Source organism: Amblyraja radiata, chromosome 2 (genome assembly GCF_010909765.2).
Source record: "Amblyraja radiata isolate CabotCenter1 chromosome 2, sAmbRad1.1.pri, whole genome shotgun sequence".
Classification (NCBI taxonomy): domain Eukaryota; kingdom Metazoa; phylum Chordata; class Chondrichthyes; order Rajiformes; family Rajidae; genus Amblyraja; species Amblyraja radiata.
The window spans coordinates 110,662,251-110,686,659 of record NC_045957.1 but is presented as its reverse complement, the minus strand read 5'-3'; the positions used below and the strand labels follow the sequence as shown (position 1 = coordinate 110,686,659).

Below are 24,409 nucleotides of genomic sequence, written 5' to 3'. Positions count from 1 at the left end.
GTGGTATGAATATTGATTTCTCCAACTTCAAGTAACCCCTCCATTCCCTCTCTCTCCATCCCTCCCCAACCCAAGTTGCAGCAGCTTCTCAATCTCATCTAGCAATCAGCTAACAATGGCCTGTTTCCTTTATCATTGTTACTTGCATATTTGCATATCTTACATTCATTTGTTCTATATCTCTCCATATCACCGTCTATATCTCTCGTTTTCCCTTTCCCCTGACTCTCAGTCTGCGGAAGGGTCTCAACCCGAAACGTCACCCATTCCTTCTCTCCAGAGGTGCTGCCTGTCCTGCTGAGTTACTCCAGCGTTTTGTGTCTATCTTCAGTTTAAGCCAGCATCTGCAGTTCCTTCCTACGCAATCCACAAACCTGTACTTCTTTGTAGCGTGGGAGGAAACCGAAGATCCAGGAGAAAGCCCACACAGGTCACGGGGAGAACGTACAAACTCCGTACAGACAAGCACCTATAGTTAATAGTTCAAAACTTTGGCAGGGTTCTTGATATTGAACGTACTTTGTTCATAGTTCACGGTCTGTTCAGTCCGCCAGGATCTACTGGATCTCTCGGTTGCTAACCATTTTAACTCCCTTTCCCATTCCACTACTGACCCTTCTATCCTGGGCCTCCTCCATTGCCAGATTGAGGAACAGTACTAGATGAACAGCACCTTACAACCCAACGGTATGAACATTGAATTCTCCAATGTTAGGTAACCTCTAACAACGCTGACTTCCCCCTCCACTTCCCCACTTCTCTCCTCCCCCCTCTGCTGTGCCCCACCTGGGCTGCACATATATGTACAAAAGTCTGATCTTGTTTGTTTGTATGCGTGCGTGTGCGTGAGATCTCAAAACCCCACCAAAACGGTACACGATTGCGCTGCAAGTTTTGGCCCACCTTACTCACCATTGTCCAGGGATGTAAATGAAACAAGTTTCGTTCAGATTGATGGTATATTTTACAAGTTATTGACATTTTAAATGTTACAAACATCGCTTTTCAAACCAATTTTGCACTTGCCATGCCACGTCAGCCGCGTTCAATGTCACAATGACCTCACAATGGGACGCGATTTTCAAATAAACTCAGTTTTAATTAAATTCTTCCGTTTCCATTAACAGCTAACAGTGTTTAGGTTATTTAAAATAAAAAATGCAATTTTCATTGAGAATTTCATTTTAAAAAATTGCGATTTTCGTTGTGGGGCGGTGGGTTAACGGGGAGGTTTCATTAAATAAAAATCACAATTTGTATTGTGGGGGGTTGGTGGGATAGGGGGGCGGTGAGGAGTGGGGGAGCAGGGGGATAGAGGGGAGAGGAGGGGGGTAGGGAGAGAGAGGGAGGGAATAGTGGGGGAGATGAGGAGGGAGAGTGGGGGGGGAGGGAGGATAGAGGAAGGGGGAGTGGGGGAGGTAGGGAGTGGGGGATAGAGGGAGAGGGGGGCACTGGGGGAGGTGAGGACGGAAAGTGGGGGAGTGGGATGGGGGGAAGTGAGGAGTGGGGGAGCAGGGAGATAGAGGGAGAGGAGAGGTGTAGGGAGGGGAGAGGGGTTATGGAGGGACGAAGGGAGTGACTGAGGGTAGGGGAAAGGAGAGAGAGGAGAGGTGAGGGAGGGAGTGGGGGAGGGAGGAGGAAAGGGGAAAGGTGAAGAGGATGGGGGGGAGTGCTGGGGGATGAGGGGGAATGGAGGAGGATAGGCGAAGAGGGATGGCGAGGCGCAGTTGGGGGAGGGTTGTCGTGACTCGCGTCACAACGGGAACCCCTCAGCCGTGCCTGTGCAGTTGGGGGTATGGGTCAGTGGTGGATGGGCCCAACGGGTGCGCACCTGGTCTAGTTTTCTCCTTCAATAACCTCCCTCGCCTGTGTGCACTTATTACATGTCATGGATTGTCTCCCCCCCCACCCCCCTCCGACCCACCCACAATCAGTCTGAAGAAGGATCCCAACACGAAATGTCACCTCTGCATGTTCTCCAGAGACTTTGCTTGAACTGAGTTACTCCAGCACTTTGTGTTAATAGTTCTGGACTTTGGCCGATTTCTTGATATTAAACAAACTGTGGTAATAGTTCTGGACTTTGGCAGAGTTTATTCAAATTAGAGAAAGGACCTTTTGTTGGATTCTTAACTATTTTTACACACAATAAAGCCTTTATATCTATCTTTATATGTACAATGGGTACTGGCAAAAGAGGTGGATTGATTTGAGAGGTTTATTGTTAGCAACATTCATCGGTGTTGAAGTGAGCTGAAATTAATGTTTAACTCTGGAATTATGCTGGGTGGTGGTGTTCACAATGCACTGTTTTCGGCGGGGACATTGTCACGACTCTGGGAGTGTGATCTCCAAGGCACTGAAGTATTGGTTGAGTTTAGTTTAGAGATACAGCGTGGAAACAGGCCCTTCATCCCACTGAGTCCGCGCCGACTGGCGATAACCCGTGCACTAGTTCTATTCTGCACACTAGGGACAATTTACAGAAGTCAATTAATCTACAAACCTGCATGGCTTTGGAATGTGGGAGGAAACCGGAGCACCCGGAGAAAACCCACGTAGTAACGGGGAGAACGTGCAAACTCCCTACAGGCAGCACTCGAGGTAAGGATCGAACCAGGGTCTCTGGCGTTGTAAGGCAGCAACTCAACCACTGCGCCACCCTGCCGCATTGTGGCCAAGGCTTGGTGAGATGCTTCACTTTGGAGATAGCACAAGTTATAGCCACTGGCACAAGGAGGGAGCACTGGTCTTGCTCCTCTGCTTGAGCTCCTCAGTGGAGTTCATAAGTGATAGGAGCAGAATTAGGCCATTTGGCCCATCAAGTCTACTCCGCCATTCAATCATGGCTGATTTATTTTTCCCTCTCAAACCCATTCTCTTGCCTCCTCCTCCTCATAACCCCTGACACCAAGGAGTGATTGGCTAATTTGAGGAAGGACCTACTTGCTATTGAGGCAGTGCAGAGTAGGTTCACGAGGTTAATCCCCGGGATTCCCATTCAGGATCAGCCATGATCACAATGAATGGCGGTGCAGGCTCGAAGGGCCAAATGGCCTCCTCCTGCACCTATTTTCTATGTTTCTATGACTGTCATATGAAAGATGGGAAAGAGTGGGCTTGCATTCACTGGAATTTAGAAGGATGAGAGGATATCTTATAGAAATGTATAAAATTATAAAAGGACTGGACAAGCTAGATGCAGGGAAATAAAATCCCAATGATGGCAGAGTCCAGAACCAGGGGCCACAGTCTAAGAATAAAGGGGAGGCCATTTAAAACTGAGATGAGAAAAAACTTTTTCACCCAGAGAGTTGTGAATTTGTGGAATTCTCTGCCGCAGAAGGCAGTAGAGGCCAATTCACTGGATACATTTAAAAGAGTTAGATAGAGCTTTAGGGGCTAGCGAAATCAAGGGATATGGGTAGAAGGCAGGCACGGGTTGTGGATGATCAGCTATGATCACAATGAATGGTGGTGCAGGCTCGAATGTCCTCCTCCTGCACCCATTTTCTATGTTTCTATGGCACATACAAATCTACCTACCTGGACCAGGCACTGATGCCACATTTTTCAGGTAGGGGATAATTGTGCAGAGTCTGGCATGGAGGGTCTCTCACTTTTCCTATCCCCCTTAATATTTTCCATGCTTTCAGCTGCTGCAAGCTGCTTGTTGATGTTGCTTGGGTTGTTGCCACAGCATATTCTTTGGTTGTGACATCAGCGTATAAGTTGACATTCCAAATAGTACTGCAGGTGGGAGTGAAAGTAGGTTAACGGCCGCCCGGTGGCGCAGCGGTAGAGTTGCTGCCTTGCAGCGCTTGCAGCAACGGAGACCCGGGTTCGATCCCGACCATGGGTGCTGTCTGTACGGAGTTTGTACGATCTCCCCCTGACCTGCTTGGGGAGGTTTCCTCCCACACTCCAATGACGTACAGGTTTGTAGGTTAATAGGCTTGGGTATAAGTGTAAATTGGCCCCAGTGTGTGTAGGATAGTGTTAACGTGCGGGGATCGCTGGTCGGTGTGGCCTCGATGGGCCTGTTTTTGCATTGTATCTCCAAACTAAACCTACTGAGGTTCTTCATTAACATGGCATCCTGATTGAAGCATCCTGACTCTAACAAACGCAGAAGTAGTTGTGTTTTTTCAGTTGGAGTGTAGAGATGCGGAAGCGTGGAGTGGGGAAGATGCAGCCTGAGAGACACTTTCCAAGATTCACCTGCCGATACAATGAAGTGACCACCTTAACCTGTAGAAACAAAGATAGTCGCTGAGTTGATTTAGTTTATTGTTTCATGTACCAAGGTACAGTTGTCGTGTGCAAACCAGTCAGCAGAAAGACAACACATTGATTTCAATCAAACAATTCACAGTGACAGATACATGATGAAAGGAATAACTTGAATAACGTTTAGTGCGAGATAAAGCCAGTAAAGTCTGATCCAAGATAGTCTGAGGGTCTCCAATGAGGTAGATATTATTTCTGGACTGCTCTCATGTTGTGGTAGAATGGTTCAGTCACCTGATACCAGCTGGGAAGAAACTGCCATGGAGTCATACAGTGAATCAGTGTGGAAACAGGCTCTTCGGCCCAACTTGCCCACACCGGGCAACATGTCCCAGCTACACTAGTCCCACGTGCCAGTATTTGGTCCATATCCTTCCAAACCTGTCCTATCCATGTAGCTGTATAACTGCTTCTTATATGTTGGGATAGTCCCAGCCTTAACTACCTCCTCTGGCAGCTTGTTCCATACACCCACCACCCTTTGTGTGAGAACGTTACCCCTCAGATTCCTATTAAATCTTCTCCCCTTCACCTTAAATCTACTGTATGTCCTCTGGTCCTCAATTCACCTACTCTGGGCAAGAGACTCTGTGCATCTCTGTCTCTGAGGAAGCTTCACATTTCTATACCTTTTGCCCGATTTGGAGAGGGGAGAAGAGGGAGTGCCAGGGTGCGACTCGTTTGCAAGTAGTTTGATTAATATCAAGAATTCTGCCAAAGTCTAGAACTATTACCACAGTTTGTTTAATATCAAGAACTCTGCCAAAGACTAGAGCCACTAACACAAAGTGCTGGAGTAACTCAATGGGTCAAGCAGTATCTCTGGAGAACATGGATAGGTGATGTTTTGGGCCTGATTAGTCCTGGTCTTTTCCTGCCTCCAGCTCTTCACTCCCCACCCCCTTCTTTCAGTTTGAAGAAGGGTCACGATCTGAAACGCCACCTACAGTACCTACAGTTACTATAAGAGCAGAGAGGTTCTACTGCAGTTGTACAGGGTCTTGGTGAGACCACACCTGGAGTATTGTGTACAGTTTTGGTCTCCTAATCTGAGGAAAGACATTCTTGCCATAGAGGGAGTACAGAGAAGGTTCACCAGACTGATTCCTGGGATGGCAGGACTTTCATATGAAGAAAGACTGGATAGACTCGGCTTGTACTCGCTAGAATTTAGAAGATTGAGGGGGATCTTATAGAAACTTACAAAATTCTTAAGGGGTTGGACAGGCTAGATGCAGGAAGATTGTTCCCGATGTTGGGGAAGTCCAGGACAAGGGGTCACAGCTTAAGGATAGAGGGGAAATCCTTTAGGACCGAGATGAGAAAAACAATTTTTACACAGAGAGTGGTGAATCTCTGGAATTCTCTGCCACAGAAGGTAGTTGAGGCCAGTTCATTGGCTATATTTAAGAGGGAGTTAGATGTGGCCCTTGTGGCTAAAGGGATCAGGGGGTATGGAGAGAAGGTAGATACAGGACACTGAGCTGGATGATCAGCCATGATCACATTGAATGGCGGTGCAGGTTTGAAGGGTCGAATGGCCTACTCCTGCACCTAATTTCTATGTCTATGTTTCTATCTTTGGTGACCATCTTATTCTGATTAATTGACTGCCAGCAGTCCAAGCGCTGGAATATTCTAGTTTTAGTTAAAACCAAGAAAAATATTTCTCATTGATTTCCGCCCTGCAAGTATGAAGCGGGTAATATTGTCTTTTGAAAAATAGAGAACTAAATGTTCAAACAACTCTCCAACACTGAGGAAGGCCAATCTGCCCCATGGTGGGGGGGGGGAAAGACCATTCAATCATGGCTGATCTCTGCCTCCTAATCCCATTTTCCTGCCTTCTCCCCGTAACCCTTGACACCCATTCTAACTAACCCGAAACAAACTAACTGGAAATATTTTAATGACCGTGTCTGACCATGCACTATATTTTTTCCAAGTTAAGTAAATGTAAATACGCTAAAGGAGCCCTCAAATGACTGTATTCAAGATCTGCTTTAAGTCTGATTGAACTTAGTGATTTTGGCCATATCTCCACTACCTCAACAGCAGAGTATTTGTTTAATATCTAGTATGACCTTTGAAACTGTTGATCAAAGAAAATCGACAACATTCACCGTGAAGTGTTTATAAAATGTTCAGATTCTATCCTGCAAGTACGTCTATGTTGCGAAGGAACTCGAGTTTTATCTTAAATGTCATAGGTTTATCAACTGTTAAATCAATATTTATTTCCAAAGCATATTACATTTGCTCAGTACCTTGTGCATGCGTGGAAACAAGTTCACAAGTTATAGAAGTAGAATTAGGCCATTCGGCTCATCGAGTCTACTCCGCCATTCAATCATGGCTGATCTCTGCCTCCTAATCCCATTTTCCTGCCTTCTCCCCGTAACCCTTGACACCCATTCTAACTAACCCGAAACAAACTAACTGGAAATATTTTAATGACCGTGTCTGACCATGCACTATATTTTTTCCAAGTTAAGTAAATGTAAATACGCTAAAGGAGCCCTCAAATGACTAGTGTGAACTTTGTACATAAAGAATCGGCAATGAGCTGAACTGCAGTCATCTGGCACGGGGAAATGAACTGGACCTTTCAGGACGAGAGGAAGTCTGTCCTTGAGTTGGTGACAGGGAAGCTTTCTGCAAACCGTGAGCGGGCACAGCTTTGTACACAGACCCTTGCATTCATTAGAGGCAGAAGCAATAAAGCTGGGCTTGTCATATTTTATAACTTAGTACATGGTCTCTTCTGGGTACCTGAGTCCTACTTCCACTTTCCCAAGGGCAGTTACAGTGCATCAGTGGTGCTGCGCTAACCACAAGCTACACATAATGAAAAGGAAACGCAGTTCAGTTCAGTTTAGTTCCAGGTTTGTTTATTGTCACATGTACCAAGGTACAGTGGAAAGCTTTTGTTGCATCTGGTTGTAAGGGACAACTTTTTCACTTAGAGTCTATGGAACGAGCTGCCAGAGTGGGTAGTTGAGGCAGACACTAGTTAAGCATTTAAAGGAGACTTGGACGGGTGCATGAATAGGAATGGTTTAGTGGGATGTGGGGCAAATGCAGGCAAGAGGTCTAGTTTAGATGGGGCATCTTGGTTGGCATCTGGATCTTGATCAGTCGGCCAAGTGGGCTGAGGAATGTTAAATGGGGTTTAATACAGATAAGTGTGAGGTGTATTTTGGGAAGTCAAACCAGGCCAGGACCTTTGCAGTCACTGGCTGTGCTCTGGGGAGTGTTGTAGAGCAGAAATCTAGGAGTGCAGGTACATAGTTCCTTGAAAGTGGCGCCACTGGTAGATAGGGTGGCCAAGAAGGTTTTTGGCACAATGGCCTTCATCAGTCCCCAACCTCAACAGCAGAGCTTTGTCTCATATCGAGTACATCCATTGAAACTGTTGATCAAAGAAAATTGACAATGTGTACCGTGAAGTGTTTATGAATTTTACAGATTCCATTCTGCAAATTCATCTATGTTGCTAAGGAACTCGAGGTTTATCTTAAATGTCATGGTGTTATCAATTTTTTAATCAATGTTTATTTCCAAAGCATGTTGCATTACTCAGTACCTTGTGAATGTGTGGAAGCAAATTAACTGGGAATATTTGAATGACCGTGTCTGAGTGTGCACGATATTCTTTCCAAGTTAAGTAAACGTAAATACGTAAAAGATGCCCTCAAATTACTAGGGTGAACTTTGTACATAAAGAACTGGCAATGAGCTGAACTCCAGTCATCTGGCACGGGGAAATTAACGTAACCTTTCAGGACGAGAGGTTGTCCTTACCTTGGCAACAGGGAAGCTTTCTGCAAACCGTGAGCGGGCACAGCTTTGTATACAGACCCTTGCATTCATTAGAGGCAGAAGCAATAAAGCTGGGCTTGTCATATTTCATAATTTAGTACATGGTCTCTTCTGGGTACTTGAGTCCTACTTCCTCTTTCCCAAGGGCAGTTACAGTGCGTCAGTGGTGCTGTGCTAACCACATGCCAACGTAATGAAAAGGAAAAGTAGTTCAGTTTAGTTTTAGTGTTCAAGAAGGAACTGCAGATGCTGGAAGATCGAAGGTACACAAAATTGCTGGAGAAACTCAGCGGGTGCAGCAGCATCTATGGAGCGAAGGAAATAGGCGACGTTTCGGAAGAAGGGTTTCGGCCCGAAACGTCGCCTATTTCCTTCGCTCCATAGATGCTGCTGCACCCGCTGAGTTTCTCCAGCAATTTTGTGTACCTTCAGTTTAGTTTTAGTTTAGTTTATTGTCACGTGTACTTTTGTTGCGTGCTAACCACAGCGGCACGGTGGTGCAGCGGAAGAGTTGCTGCCTTACAGCGCCTGCAGCCCCGGAGACCCCGGTTCGATCCCTGGAGACCCGGGTTTGTATGTTCTCCCCATGACCATGTGGGTTTTCTTCGAGGTCTTTGGTTTCCTCCCACACTCCAAAGACGTACAGGTTCGTGGGTTAATTGCCTTGGTATAGTTGTAAATTGTCCCTAGTGTGTGTAGGATAGTGTTAATGTGTGAGGATCGCTGGTCGGTGCGGACTCGGTGGGCCAAAGGGCCTGTTTCCGTGCTGTATCTCTAAACTAAACTAAACATGTCATTATAAAAAGGAAGAGCAATACCTGGCTGAGTCTCATAAGTCACAGGTCATTCAGCCCATCAAGTCGACGTCACCATTCAATAATGGCTGAACTAGCTTTCCCTCTCAACCCCGTTCTCCTGCCTTCTCCCTATAACCTTTGAGTACGTTTATTAACCAAGAACCTCCACAGTAATCACATGACAAAGCAAAGCCTCTGGCTTTGTTCCCAGTGTGACTGAGCTGGGATTACATTCACCAGAGCTCCTACACCTTTGTCGTCATTATCTTAGGTTAAAGCAGCATTGCTATTAAATGATTCTAGTGGTGCAGCTGGTAGAGCTGCTGCCTCACAGTGCCAGGGACCCTGGTTCGATCCTGACCTCGGCTGCCGTCTGTGTGGAGTTTGAACGTTCTCCCTGTGACTGTGTGGGTTTCCTCCGGGTGCTCCGGTTTCCTCCCACATCCCAAAGTCGTGGGGGTTTGTAGGTTAATTTTCCGTCTGTAAATTGCCCCTGGTGTGTAGGGAGTGGATCAGAAAGTGGGATAACATAGAACTAGTGTGAACGGGTGATCGATGGTCGGCATGTACTTGGTGGGCCAAAGGGCCTGTTTCAATGCTGCATCTCTAAACTAAAGTGTTCATACTTGGACTATTGATCCACATTCCACCACGGAGTAGAGAAAAGTAAATTCACATTATTAAATTAGACTGATTAGACTGGCAGAAGCTCACCAACTCATTGGTTTCTCCACCCCCCCCCTTCCCCATGTACTGTCTTAGCCTTGCCACACTAATGGAATAATTAAATCACATATTTGTACTGCTGAGAAACAAGCCCTTTCAGCCCACTTCATCTGTGACTGTCATGCCTATCCAGACCAATCCCATTTGCCTCTTTTGGGCCTTTTCTGTCCAAGCAACCGTGGAAAAAACCCGTATAAATATTGTGAATGTTGTAATTGTATCTGCCTGCAACATCTCTGGCAGCTTGTTTCCCCATATCTATAACCATCCGTGTGGAAAAACCTAGTGTTGGCTTATTATTGTCACGTGTACCGAGATGCAGTGAAACAGCTTTTGTTTGCGTGCACTCCAAGCAAATCAAATCAAACTATGCGTGAGTATAATCAAAGCATACACAAGTACACCAGGTAGCACAAAGAGAAAGACATCGCAGTGCAGAACGTAGTTTTACTGCATTGTGGCATTATAGTTCCAGAGAAAATGTCCAATGTCCACAGTGATGTAACAGACCATTCGTTAATTCGGATGACAGAGGGTAGGTTCCTGAATCTGGTGGTTTAGTTTAGTTTATTATTCTGTTCGCGTCCAATCTATCCAGGCTTTTCATTATTCACGAGATTACGGGATATGAGAGAGCTTGTTTGTAAGTGTAAATACTTATAGCGATGAAGTGGAGTGCAATATCACCACAGCATAATAGTAGGTAGAGGTAGCATCTGTGGAGCGAAGGAATAAGTGACGTTTCGGGTCAAATCCCTTCTTCAGACTGATGTGGAGGGGGTGGGGGGGGGGGGGGGGGGGAAGAAGAAAGGAAGAGGCGGAGACAGTGGGCTGTGGGAGAGCTGCGAAGGGGAGGGGAAGGAGGGAGAAAGCAAGGAATACCTGAAATTGGAGAAGTCAATGTTCATACTGCTGGGGTATAAACTACCCAAGCAAAATATGAGGTGCTGCTCCTCCAATTTGCAGTGGGACTCTGGCCATGGAGGAGGCCCAGGACAGAAAGGTCGGATTCGGAATGGGAGGGGGAGTTGAAATGCTGAGCCACCGGGAGATCAGGTTGGTTAGTGCGAACTGAGCTCTCCCACAGCCCACTGTCTCCGCCTCTTCCTTTCTTCTTCCCGCCCCCGCCACCCCCACATCTGTCTGAAGAAAGGTCTCAAACCGAAACGTCACCTATTCCTTCGCTTCATAGATGCTGCCTCACCCGCTGAGTTTCTCCAGCATTTTTGTCTACCTTTGATTTTTCCAGCATCAGCAGTTCTTTCTTAAACACAGCATAATAGTCAAAGGATATGAGTTTGCATCATTCTCCTGACACTGTCCAGCAGTACTTTCACATTTTCAAATTCTCAAGCTTCTGTGATTCTGAGCGGAATTGATAGGCTGGTCTTTTACCCAGAGTGGGGGAATCAAAAGCGAGATGGCAATTGTTTTAAGGTGAGAGGGACAAGATTTAATAGGAGCCTGAGGGGCTACTTCTTCACTCAGAGGCAATACAACAATACAATACGGGTTTATTCGTCACATTGCACATAAGTGCAAGTGAAATGAATTTGCCAGCAGCGATACAATGAGAAAGAACACACAACACACAATAAAAATTTAACACAAACATCCACCACAGCATTCATCACTGTGGTGGAGGCACAAAAATTGGCCAGTCCTCCTCCATTTCCCCCCGTGGTTGAGACCAGAGTCCAGAGCCAGTCCATAGTCGTCTCTTCCTCACCGGAGATCGCGGCTTCAGAATGGTGTAGGCCGCAGGCCGGCGGTCGAAGATTTAAAGTCCCCGCCGCGCCGCAGCCAGAAACACCGCAGACTGCAGGGAGGGCGGTCGAAGCTCCCCTCCAGGGGTGATGGTAAGTCCGCGCCGGGCCCGCGGTAGAAGTTGGCCGCGGGCCGGCGGTGGAAGCTTCTTCTTCCCCCGGGTCCCCTACGAGGGATCCCGGGCTGCAGACGCCGCGCCAGCAAAACGGAGCGCTCCCCTCTGGCGAGCCCCAGCGAGGGCTCACCCGCTCCACGCCGAGAGTCTACGCTGCTGGAGCCCCGGGCGCGTCTCTGGGAAAGGCCGCGCCGATCCTTGATGTTAGGCCACGGGGGAGGCGACCTGGAAAAAGTCGCCTCTCCATGGAGGAGGCGACCAAAGCGGTTTCCCCCTCACCCCCCCACACCACCCCCCCCACAAGACACACAAAGATACACAAAAAACATACTTTAAAACGTACTAAAAAAAGCTGAAAAAAACGGACACGCTGCTGACAGGGCGCCGGCTTGCAGCGCCCCCACGACTCACCCGAAACATGCTGGTGGGTATATGGAACGAGCTTCCAGAAGAGGTAGTTGAGGCAGACACCCGAACTGCATTTAAAGGACACTTGGACAGGTACATGAATAGGAATGGTTTAGAGGGATATGGGCCAAATGGGTCAAGTTTAGATGGGGCATCTTGGTCAGCATCAGGATCTTGATTAGTTGGGCAGGTGGGCTGAGGAATGGTTAAAGGAGTTTAATACAGATATGTGCGAAATTATACATTTATGAAGTCTAAAGGGCCTGTCCCACTTTCACGACCTCTGCCGAGTTTGCCCTTGACTCATACTCGCAGCATAGTCATCACGAGGTTGTCGGAGGTCGTAGGTAGGTCATAGCAGACCGTGATGCTAGTCGTATGTACTCGTGCCATCAAGCAGGTTGGGGCGTTTTTTCTAGCCGGATGAAAAATGTCCACGAGTAGATTGGATTGGATTGGATTCAATTTATTGTCATTGTCTCATAAGAGACAACGAAATGGATTTTCCTTACAGTCATAAAAAATAAAAATAAAAAAAACACAGAAGTCCACGACACAACATCCCCACAGTGGCACCAAAGTTAGGGAAGGAACCAAAGTCCAGTCAGCCTCCTCGCTGATCTTCCCAGATGTTCACCCGTGGTCGGGGCCTCCCGAGCACCCCGTAGTCGCCGCCACGGGTGGCGCGATGTTCAGGCCCTCTCGCCGGGAATGATGGGACCCCGACGTCGAACCCCGACGGAGAACATCCTCAGCGGCCCAGACCTCCAAATCAGCCACCTCCCACCGGAGTCCGCGGCTCCCGAAGCCCACAGGCCGAGCCGGACGGAGACCCACGCTGGTGACCCCCGACAAAGGGTCGCAGGTCTCCGCGATGTTGATCAGTGCCACCGGAGCTCCGCGAACCACAGCTCCGCGATGTCGGTGCAGCAGGCCCAGCACTCCGGAGCTCCAAACGGCGATCCCCGGTAAGGCATCACCCGCCCCGTGATGTATCCAGCGCTGCACCACCGCTGCTGGAGATCTGGTCGGTCCCGGCAGGAAAGGCCGCGCCAATCCAGTAGGTAGGTCGCTGGAGGAGGGGGGGGCGAGGACGCGACTCGAACAATAGTCACATCTCCAGGAAGCGACTGAAGGACGGTATCCCCCTTACCGTACCCTCTTGCCCCCACATAAAAGACAAAAAAAACCCCCAAAAAAATGCACTTCTAACATAACAAAAAACAAAAAAGATACCGGACTGAATTCGGAGGCAGCCATGACAGCGCCACCGGATGTCCTAAAACAGGTTGTGAATTAGGTCATGAAAGTGGGACAGGCCCTAAACCAGGCCATGACCTTCACAGTAAATGGCTATGCTCTGGGGAGGGTTGTAGGGCAGAGGGATCTAGGAGTGCAGGTACATAGTTCCTTGAAAGTGGCGTCACAGATAGACAGGGTAGTCAAGAAGGCTTTCGGCACATTGGCCTTCATCAGTTAGAGCAGGGGTCTCCAAACAATGGCCCGCGGGCCACATCCGGCCCGCCACGAGATTTTATCCGGCCCGCAGCAAGCTCTTACTACGTTCCGTGCGGCGGGCTATTTAGCGGGTTCTGTGGTAGTGCGGGAAGTTACACGTCAGTGTGCCATAAGTCAGGAGTTGGCAACCTTGTTCTGCATCGGGGACAGGACCCATGTCTGTGACGGATGGCGGGCCTCATCCTATCCGCTCCAAAGCGCTGGAAGGAACTCCGGGGCTGCAGGGGTTAAAGATCGGTGGAAGGAGCGATTGTGCGAGGCACTCGCTGGCTTTGCGGAGCGGTGTGGAGCAGGATAGAGTCGAGTCTGTGCTGGTGCCAAGCCTGTCCTTCCCTGGGCTGTGTCTCCAGTGTCTCTGCCGGGAGATCGGTGTGGCAGCTGACAGAAACCCGAGAAGGAGGGAAAGGTGAAGAAGTTATTTCAAACAAATTACCCCCCGCCCCCCCACCTCGCCCCAATCCAACGGGAGAAGCCGGAGACTCCCGCCTGGAGAAGCGAGTGATTGATACAAACCCTGCGGCCACTGTGTGAATCCCGCAACCGCTGTTGCCCTTGGTGTCTCACACACTCACACCTCAAAACACAGACGCACACGCCACACGCACAGGGCTGGTTTCAGCTGCCCGAAGCAAGAGCCCACCTCCCAGGAAAAAATTGTTGTGATTCCTGAGGTTAAGCAGGCTAGGACTTTATTCCTTGCAGCACAGGAGGCTGAGGGGTGATCTTACAGAGTGTATAACATTGTGAGGGAATTAGATAGGGTAACTGCACAGAGTCCTTTACCCAGAGCAGGGGAATCAAGAACCAGAGGTTACCAAGCAGTCGCCAGATGTTTAAAGTTAGGGGGAAAGATTTAGTAGGAATCTGAGGGGCAACTTGTTTGACACAAAGGGTGGTGGGTGTAAGGACCGAGCTGCCAGAGGAGGTAGTTGAGGCAGGGACTAACACAACATTTAAAGTAAATTTGGATAGGTACATGGATCGGATGGGTTTAGAAGGATATGGGCCAAACGCAGGCAGGTCGGACCAGTGCAGATGGGTGTGGGCAAGTTAGGCCGAAGGGCCTGTTTCCACACTGTATGACTATGGCATGAACGAGTTGGGCCAAAGGGCCTGTTTCTGTGCTGTATGACTATATGACCCTTTATTTAAGGTAATTTACCATTCTACACCGAGCAAAACAAAGCTTTGCCTTTTGTGAGAGAGCTTAATGGTATCATTTTTGTTGTTTTTGTTATTAAAACCCTGCTAAAGAAAATGTGTTCAAGAAGGAACTGCAGATGCTGGAAGATCGAAGGTACACAAAAATGCTGGAGAAACTCAGCGGGTGCAGCACCATCTATGGAGCGAAGGAAATAGGCGACGTTTCGGGCCGAAACGTCGCCTATTTCCTTCGCTCCATAGATGCTGCTGCACCCGCTGAGTTTCTCCAGCATTTTTGTGTACCTGCTAAAGAAAATGTTCATTTGTCACTTTGTCAAAAAGAAAAGCAACCAGTTGGGAGCAGCATGTTGGTAGGCATGGACTAATTGGTCTAAAGGCTGCATTCCATGCCATATGACCCTGTGACTCTTATGCGTCATCCACTTTATCAAGAATTTAATGAGCAATAATTTTATGAACCTTAGAAGTCCCCAAAATGTTTTAATATGCAAGCGTTGCAGTGGATGCGAGAAGTCCATTTCATTAGGTATTGCTTTTTCCTGTTTTCCAGCATCAAGTTGTTAGCAGTGCAAGAAATTGTTGATCGAGAAGCTCTGGAAAAGGTAAGTTTTTCAAAAGTTTTGCTGCCTTTAAATAATTGTACAAACTTGCAAGGATGGTTCAATTAATTTGAAGAACAATTTGAAGGGCAGCACGGTGGCACAGCAGTAGAGTTGCTGCCGTACAGAGCCAGAGGCACAGGTTAGATCCTGAGAACGAGTGCTGTCTGTATGGAGTTTGTACGTTCTTCCCTTCACCTGCGTGGGTTTTCTCCGGGTGCTCCGGTTTTCCCCCACGCTCCAAAGATGTGCAGGTCTTGGTGAGACCACATCTGGAGTATTGTGTACAGTTTTGGTCTCCTAATCTGAGGAAAGACATTCTTGCCATAGAGATCGGTGGAAGAGTACAGAGAAGGTTCACCAGACTGAGTCCTGGGATGTCAGGACTTTCATATGAAGAAAGACTGGATAGACTCGGCTTGTACTCGTTAGTATTTAGAAGATTGAGGGGGGATCTTATAGAAACTTACAAAATTCTTAAGGGGTTGGACAGGCTAGATGCAGGAAGATTGTTCCCGATGTTGGGGAAGTCCAGACCTAGGGGTCACAGTTTAAGGATAAGGGGGAAGTCTTTTAGGACCGAGATGAGAAGAACATTTTTCACACAGAGAGTGGTGAATCTCTGGAATTCTCTGCCACAGATGGTAGTTGAGGCCAGTTCATTGGCTATATTTAAGAGGGAGTTAGATGTGGCCCTTGTGGCTAAAGGGATCAGGGGGTATGGAGAGAAGGCAGGTACAGGATACTGTGTTGGATGATCAGCCATGATCATATTGAATGGCAGTGCAGGCTCGAAGGGCCGAATGGCCTACTCCTGCACCTATTTTCTATGTTTGTAGACGATCTGGCTTGGTAAAATTGTACTTTGTCCCTGTTGTGTGTAGGATAGAGTCTGTGTACGGGAATCGCTGGTTGGCGCGGATTCAGGGGGCCTGTTTCCGCGCTGTATATCTAAACTAAACGAAACAATTATCACCTGTTTTGCCCTGTGAAAGTCAGAAGTATTCAAGTCAGGTCACGTTTATCATCATATACACACTCGTACGGTGAGACACAGGTATAATAGAGATCTTGCTGACAGCAACATCATCGTCCAAATCATTGTATATTAATGATTTGGCCGAGGGGATTGAAGGCTTTGTGGCCAAGTTTGCAGATGATACGAAAATAGGTGGAAGGGCAGGTAGTGCAGAGAAAGCAGGGAGTCTGCAGAAGGACAGGTTGGGCGAGTGGGCAGAGATGTGGCGAACGGAATGTAGTGTAGCAAAGTGTGGAGTCATGCAATTTGGTAGTAGGAATAAAGGCGTAGACTATTTTCTAAATGGGGAGAGTATCCAGAAATCGGAGGTGCAAAGGGACTTGGGAGTGCTGGTGCAGAATTTCCAAAAAAGTTAATCTGCAAGTCGAATTGGTAGTAAAGAAAGCAAACTCAATGCTAGGTAAACAAAAAACGCTGGAGTAACCCAGCAGAACAGGCAGCATCTCTGCGGAGAAGGAATAGGTGACGTTTCGGGTCGTGGCCACAAATTCTGCAGTACAGTAAAAAAAACATGTCCAGGATAGTGCATGAGGAGGTTGATAGTGATAGACAATAGACAACAGACAATAGGTGCAGGAGTTGGCCATTCGGCCCTTGGAGCCAACACCACCATTCACTGTGATCATGGCTGACCTTCCACAATCAGTACCCCGTTCCTGCCTTCTCCCCATACCCCTTGACTCCGCTATCTTTAAGACCTCTATCTAACTCTCTCTTGAAAGCATCAAGCAAATTGGCCTCCACTACCTTCTGAGGCAGAGAATTCCACAGATTCACAATTCTCTGAGTGAAAAAGTTTTTCCTCATCTCCGTTCTAAATGGCCTACCCATTATTCTTAAACTGTGGCCCCTGGTTCTGGACTCCCCCAACATCGGGAACATGTTTCCTGCCTCTAGCACATCCAATCCCTTAATAATCTTATATGTTTCAATAAGACCCCCTGATCCATTGTTAAGGTAGGATTAGGGTTGTGAGGATAGGTACAAAGCAGGACAGGCAGCATCAATATTGATTTCTCCAACTTCAAGTGACCCTTGCATTCCCTCTCTCTCCATCCTGCCCCCACCCATCGCACCAGCATCTCGTTCTCACTTTGTCGACACTTTTTTGCATATCTTTCATACATTTGTTCTATATCTCTCTGCAGCACCATCTATACCTCTCGTTTCCCTTTCCCCTGACTCTCCAGTCTGAAGAAGGGTCTCGACCGAAACGACACCTATTCCTTTTCTCCAGAGATGCTGTCTGAACCATTGAGTTACTCCAGCTTTTTGTGTCTATCTATGTTCTAAGATAATGGGCAGGATTTATTGTTAGTCCAGCTGTCAACCTATTTTTTTCCATTTTGGGCGGAACCTGCCTCTAAAGATACATACAGCTGATTATAGCAGCAGGAATGTGTGCATGACTCATTAATGCCAAATCATTTGGAGGCTTACAAAAAGTCCAATGAGATATATGGAGTATGTGGCGGATTGCCAGATGAAAGCAGGGAATGTGTACAAGAAAGGGAAAATATCATTGATAGGCCATGACAACTCTTTCACTGAGAATGTCTTTTTCATTTACTGATGCTATTTAACAAAGTCATCCATGCTATATTAAACATGCACTGCTGTTATCATTTGGTGTTTAAAGAAATCTGGAATAGATTTAATAGTGGTTGAAGGAAAGCGAACAAATTCAGTTTGATATGGAAAAAATGAAGCCTGCTCCAGTAAATTAGTGGCGCAGCTGGTAGAGCCGTTGCCTCACAGCTCCAGAGACCTGGGGTTCGATCCTCACCTCGGATGCTCTCTGTGTGGTGTTTGCATGTTATCCCTGTAACTTTCTCGTTGGTTTCCTCCGGGTGCTCCGGTTTCCTCCCACATTCCAAAGGCGTTCATAAGTTCATCAGTGATAGGAGTAGAACTCGGCCATTCGGCTCATCGAGTCTACTCTGCTATTCATAGAAACATAGATAGAAACATAGAAAATAGGTGCAGGAGTAGGCCATTCGGCCCTTCAAGCCTGCACCGACATTCAATATGATCATGGCTGATCATCCAACTCAGTATCCCGTACCTGCCTTCTCTCCATACCCCCTGATCCCTTTAGCCACAAGGGCCACATCTACCTCCCTCTTAAATATAGCCAATGAACTGGCCTCAACTACCTTCTGTGGCAGAGAGTTCCAGAGATTCACCACTCTCTGTGTGAAAAGTTTTTTTCTCATCTCGGTCCAAAAGGATTTCACCTCTATCCTTAAGCTGTGACCTCTTGTCCTGGACTTCCCCAACATCGGGAACAATCTTCCTGCATCTAGCCTGTCCAACCCCTTAAGAATTTTGTAAGTTTCTATAAGATCCCCCCTCAATCTCCTAAATTCTAGCGAGTACAAGCCAAGTCTATCCAGTCTTTCCTCATATGAAAGTCCTGACATCCCAGGAATCAGTCTGGTGAACCTTCTCTGTACTCCCTCTATGGCAATAATGTCCTTCCTCAGATTTGGAGACCAAAACTGGACGCAATACTCCAGGTGTGGTCTCACCAAGACCCTGTACAACTGCAGTAGAACCTCCCTGCTCCTATACTCAAATCCTTTTGCTATGAATGCTAACATACCATTCGCTTTCTTCACTGCCTGCTGCACCTGCATGCCTACTTTCAATGACTGGTGTACCATGACAACCAGGTCTCAATCCTGGCTGATCTATCTCTCCCTCCTGCCTTCATCCCATAATCTCTGACACCTGTACTAATCAAGAATCTATCAATCTCTATCTTAAAAATATCCATTGACTTGGCTACCACAGCCTTCTGTAGCAATCAATTCCACTGATTCATCACCCTTGAACTAAAGAAATTCCTCCGTATCTCATTCCTAAAGGAACGCCCTTTAATTCTGAGGCTATGACTAGTGCTAGACTCTCCCACTAGTGGAAACATCCTCTCCACATCCATTCTATCCAGGCGTACGGGTTTATAGGTTAATTGGTCTCTGTAAATTGCCTCCAGCGTGTGGGGAGTGGGGGAAAGTGGGATAACATAGAACTAATGTGAACGAGTGATTGATGGTTGGAGTGGACTTGATGGGCCATAGGGCCTGTTTCCCTGCTGTGTCACTAAACTAAACTAAATTCTGTGTTATGTCTGAGCGCTGAAAAAGGACAAAGGCAGGGAAGCATCTGAACTGTAGTGTGTTGGTGACCATAATGAGATGATATCAAGCCATCGACTTAGAATGTAGACACAAGGAGCTGCAAATGCTGGAATCTTGAGCAAAACACCAAGTGCTGGAGGAACTCAGCGGGTCGGGCAGCACTTGAGAAGGGGATGGAGAGACGACATTTTGGGTCAGACCCTTCTTCAGACTGAGAATGGGCCTTGATATGCGGACAAATTTATGATCACATTGCCAATGTGCACCAGAAAGGATCTTTCAAGGCTAGATCTGCTGTAAATTACTTTCAGAATTATTTACCTGGGATTGCAGAATACATCATTACTTGTCACACTGAAGAATGACAAGTTATACTGTAGGGTGAGAGAGGGTAAAGTTATGGAAAGGTAAGGTTTGGAGGTATGTGTAGGAAAGAACGAGTGGGAGAGTCTAGGACCAGTCATAGCCTCAGAATAAAAGGACGTTCATTTAGGAAGGAGATGAGGAGGAATTTCTTTAGTCAGAGGGTGGTGAATCTATGGAATTAATTGCCATGGAAGGCTGTGGAGGCCAAGTCAATGGATATTTTTAAGGCAGAGATAGATAAATTCTTGATTAGTACAGGTGTCAGGGGTTATGGGGAGAAGGCAGGAGAATGGGGTTGAGTGGGAGAGATAGATCAGCTATGCTTGAATGGTGGAGTAGACAGAATGGCCTAATTCTGCTGCTATCACATGAACATATGAGAACTGCAGCTGCTGGTTTAAATCGAAGATAGACACAAAAAAACTAGAGTAACTCAGCAGGACAGGCAGCATCTCTGGAGAAAAGGAATAGGTGCCATTTCAGATCGAGACCCTTCTGCATACTGGGAGTCATGGGAAAGGGAAACGAGAGATAGAAGGAGAGAGATATGGAACAAATTAATATTTGGAGGTAAGTGAAAACACCAAATTGGCTGAAAATAAGAACATTAGATGCAGAGATTCCAAGTGTCAAATGAGAGCTAAAATGTTTTTTTAAATTCCGCTTTGAGTTTATTGATGCTGAGTATCAGAAGAGGAAATTACGTTCAGTTCCTGTGGTGTAACTGCTCTTGAAACTGAGCACAGATTAGGTTTGTGGTTTAAATTGCTTCATGAATTTTGACCTGTGAACAGTGTGGTGTAAGTGCTCATTTGCGTAATGACTTCTGAAAGGCTCTCCTCGTTGTTTGGGAGATCATTGGCACTGGTCTTCTGCAGCTCACTGTTCTTATCCTCTGCGTGCCTGTTTCCTTTTTCTCCTCTGCATTCTGTAAATCTAAGCATCCCTTTCAGAAGGGAGACCGGGGAGAGCATCGGTCATTTTAGCTGCAAGTTAGCCAGAGATCAATGGGGAACATCTATTTCTCGGGGGTAGTCAGGAAACACCATCTGAGTCACACGAGAGCCAACTCATGCACAATGCTTTATCTGAATCACCCATATATATATATATACGTCAGGATATTTTTAGTCACATACTGGCACGTTGGTGCAGCTGGTAGAGCTGATGCCTCAAAGTGCCAGAAACCCGGATTTGATCTGACCTGGGGTGCCGTCTGTGCGGAGTTTGCACGCTCTCGTTCTAACCGTGTAGGTTTCCTCGTGGTTCTCCGGTTTCCTCCCACGTCCCAAAGACGTACGGGTTTGCCAGTTAATCAGCCTCTGTAAATTGCCCCTAGCGTGTAAGGAGTGGATGCGACAGTAGGATTACATAGGACTAGTGTAAACGGGTGATCGCTGGTCGGCGTAGACACGGTGGGCCGAAAGGCCTGCTCCCATGCTGTATCTCTAAACTAAACTCAACATCCTAACACAAACACTACAGTTTAGTAATAGCCTGGCTGATGTTCCACTTGCTAATAGACAGCAAACCAGTAAATGCTTCCTTATTTAAATGCAGCCTTTGCATTTGACAGCATAATTTGCCAGAAATCACTTTTAAAGCCCTTGAGAAACAATTTATTTTGATCCGATGGCATCTTGTCATGAATTTTAATCTTTCCACCATTTTTGCAGTGTGGATTGATGAAGTTTGCCTTGTTTGCTTTCCTTCTTTTAAACTTCCTTCTCTTGCTTTCTCACCAAGTTGCATTTAATTACTTTAACTTATGTTAATAATGTTCAGGATGTGTAGGAAGGAACTGCAGATGCTGGTTTAAATCGAAGATAGACACAAAATGCTGGAGTAACTCAGCGGGTCATGCATCATCTCTGGAGAGAAGTGGTAACGTTTCGGGTCGAGACCCTTCTTCAGACTGAACTTTTCAGATTAATAATGTTCAACTCCTCACCTTGGATATAATTGATGAATTTATGCAATATATTTTTGTTTATAACTGGAACTATACCGTTCCTCTCCAGCACCAGTGTAACTTAAAAACACATCCAATCAAAAATCACGTCCTTTATTTCTTCTGATGGTCAGAAACGCTCTTTAAATCAGAGTAGGGGAAACAAGAAACAGAAGACACAGGGTTAAGGTGAGAGGGATAAGATTTAATACGAACCTGTGGCAACTTTTTCACACAGAGGGTGGTGGGTGTGTGGAACAAGTTGCCTGAGGAGGTAGTTGAGGCAGGGACTGCAGGAACATTTAAAAGACGTTTGCACAGGTACATGGATTGGAAAGGTTTAGAGAGATCTAGGCCAATTATGGGCAGGTGGGATGTGCAGTGGGGCATCTTGGTTGGCGTAGGTAATTTGGGCTGAAGGGCCTGTTTCTGTGCTGCATGACTCAATGACTCTAAATGTCGACTTCATTTATTTGTAAAAGAATGTTCTTGACAGCATAGAACGATTGAGAAAACATACCAGTGTATAGATGCATGATAGAGGGCATAACGTTCCGTGCATGGTTAAGCCAGCAAAGTCCGATCAAGGATCTGCATTTCCTTCCTACACAGATCTAGTGGTGTATGAATCTAAGCATGATTTTGTTGTTGCCTTTGTTCATTTTGCATTTGAAGCAGGTGGGTTATTAATGTAGCTTTGTGAAAATTGCCAGGATGGGAGTTTGGGAAAAGTCTCCATGAAATGAAATACGGTGAAGCCTGAAATAATGGTGAAGCAGTGGCACTTTTCAGCAGCAATTTGGATTAATGCCAGCATGTAGACACGGTGAGGATGTGTCTAAAGTGTGAAGGATTATGACTAAGTGCAAAGCCTATTCAAAGAGCTTCAGCAAACACATGTTAATATTCTGATCTTCAAGGGTGTCAAATAAGGGGGAAATCAATTTTGAATGTAGTCCAGGCCGAAGTTGCATTGCTTGCCGTAAATGCCATAGCCTCGGAATAAAAGGAAGTACCTTTAGAAAGGAGATGAGGAGAAATTTCTTTAGTCAGAGGGTGGTGAATCTGTGGAATTCTTTGCCACAGAAGGCTGTGGAGGTCAAGTCAATGGATATTTTTAAGGCAGAGATTCTTGATTAGTATGGGTGTCAGAGGTTATGGGGAGAATGGGTTAGGAGGGAGAGATAGATCAGCCATGATTGAATGGCGGAGTAGACTTGATGAAGAATGACGAATGAAGATTCATATGAAGAAAGACTGGATAGACTCGGCTTGTACTCGCTAGAATTTAGAAGATTGAGGGGGGATCTTATAGAAACGTACAAAATTCTTAAGGGGTTGGACAGGCTAGATGCAGGAAGATTGTTCCCGATGTTGGGGAAGTCCAGAACAAGGGGTCACAGTTTAAGGATAAGGGGGAAATCTTTTAGGACCGAGATGAGGAAAACATTTTTCACACCGAGAGTGGTGAATCTCTGGAATTCTCTGCCACAGAAGGTAGTTGAGGCCAGTTCATTGGCTATATTTAAGAGGGAGTTAGATGTGGCCCTTGTGGCTAAAGGGATCAGGGGTTATGGAGAGAAGGCAGGTACAGGATACTGAGTTGGATGATCAGCCATGATCATATTGAATGGCGGTGCAGGCTCGAAGGGCCGAATGGCCTACTCCTGCACCTATTTTCTATTTTTCTATGGGCCGAATGACCTAATTGTACTCCTCTCACTTATGACCAAAATGAAATAATTTACAGTAGTAAACTCGCTGGATGTTAGGATCCCGACCCGAAACGTCACCCGTCCTTTTTCTCTAGAAGGGGGGGGGGGGGGGGGGGAAACTGGCACAGCGGTAGAGTTGCTGCCTTACAGCGCCGGAGACCCGGGCTCGTTCCTGACTAGGGGTGCTGCCTGTACAGAGTTTGTAGGTTCATCTGCGTGGGTTTTCTCCGGATACTCTGGTTTCCTTCCACCCCCCCAAAGACTTACAGGTTTGTAGGTTAATTGGCTTAGTTAAAATTGTAAATTGTCCCTAGTGTGTGTGTAGGATAATGCTAGTGGGCGGGGATTGCTGGTCATCATGGACTTGATGGGCCGAAGGGCCCGTTTTCCGCCGTGTTTCTCTAAACAAAACTAAGATGCTGCCTGACCTGCTGAGTTACTCCCGCACTGCCTATCTTTGGTATGAACCAGCATTTGCAGTTCTTTGTTTCTGTCCTAGGATCACCTAACTAAACCTTCTCCTTGTGGGCATGTTGAAGGCAAGAAACAATTGGCTTGCCACGCGAGACTGCCCTGCTGTAGATTGTACACGGCCATATGCGGTCTTGACTGAAGAATTTGATTTCCCTCCCCTGCCTTTAAATTGACACTTATGACACTGGATGATGTTTTAGGTGGGGAACTTTGAGACTGTTGTCATCTGTCCATTTCCCTCCACAGATGCCGGCTGTCTAGCTGAGTACCTCCAGCGCTTGTTTTTGTAGCTTAGGATTCTAGTACCCACAGCCTCTTGCCTCTCCAGGGTTTTAGTGCATGTGATTCTGGTCATCCAGCCTGAAGAAGGTGGTGAAGGTCCTCGCAAGGGTGCTGAGAGATTTATTGGACTGGTTCTATGGATGAGGGACAAAGTTAGACTGGAGAAAGGTTGTTTTGAGCTAAGCAGGAGATATATGATCTGATGTGCAAGATCTTGGCTGATTTAGAAAGAA

General features: G+C 46.7%; 1 protein-coding gene across 1 annotated transcript in view; it reads left to right on the top strand.

The window, feature by feature from the left end:
- eepd1 (endonuclease/exonuclease/phosphatase family domain containing 1) overlaps positions 1-24,409 on the top strand; it is a 95,690-nt gene that overhangs the window by 39,947 nt on the left and 31,334 nt on the right. The window contains exon 2 of the mRNA XM_033013440.1: positions 15,158-15,209. Coding sequence (XP_032869331.1) covers positions 15,158-15,209 — 52 coding nt within the window. The remainder of the gene's footprint in view (positions 1-15,157; positions 15,210-24,409) is intronic.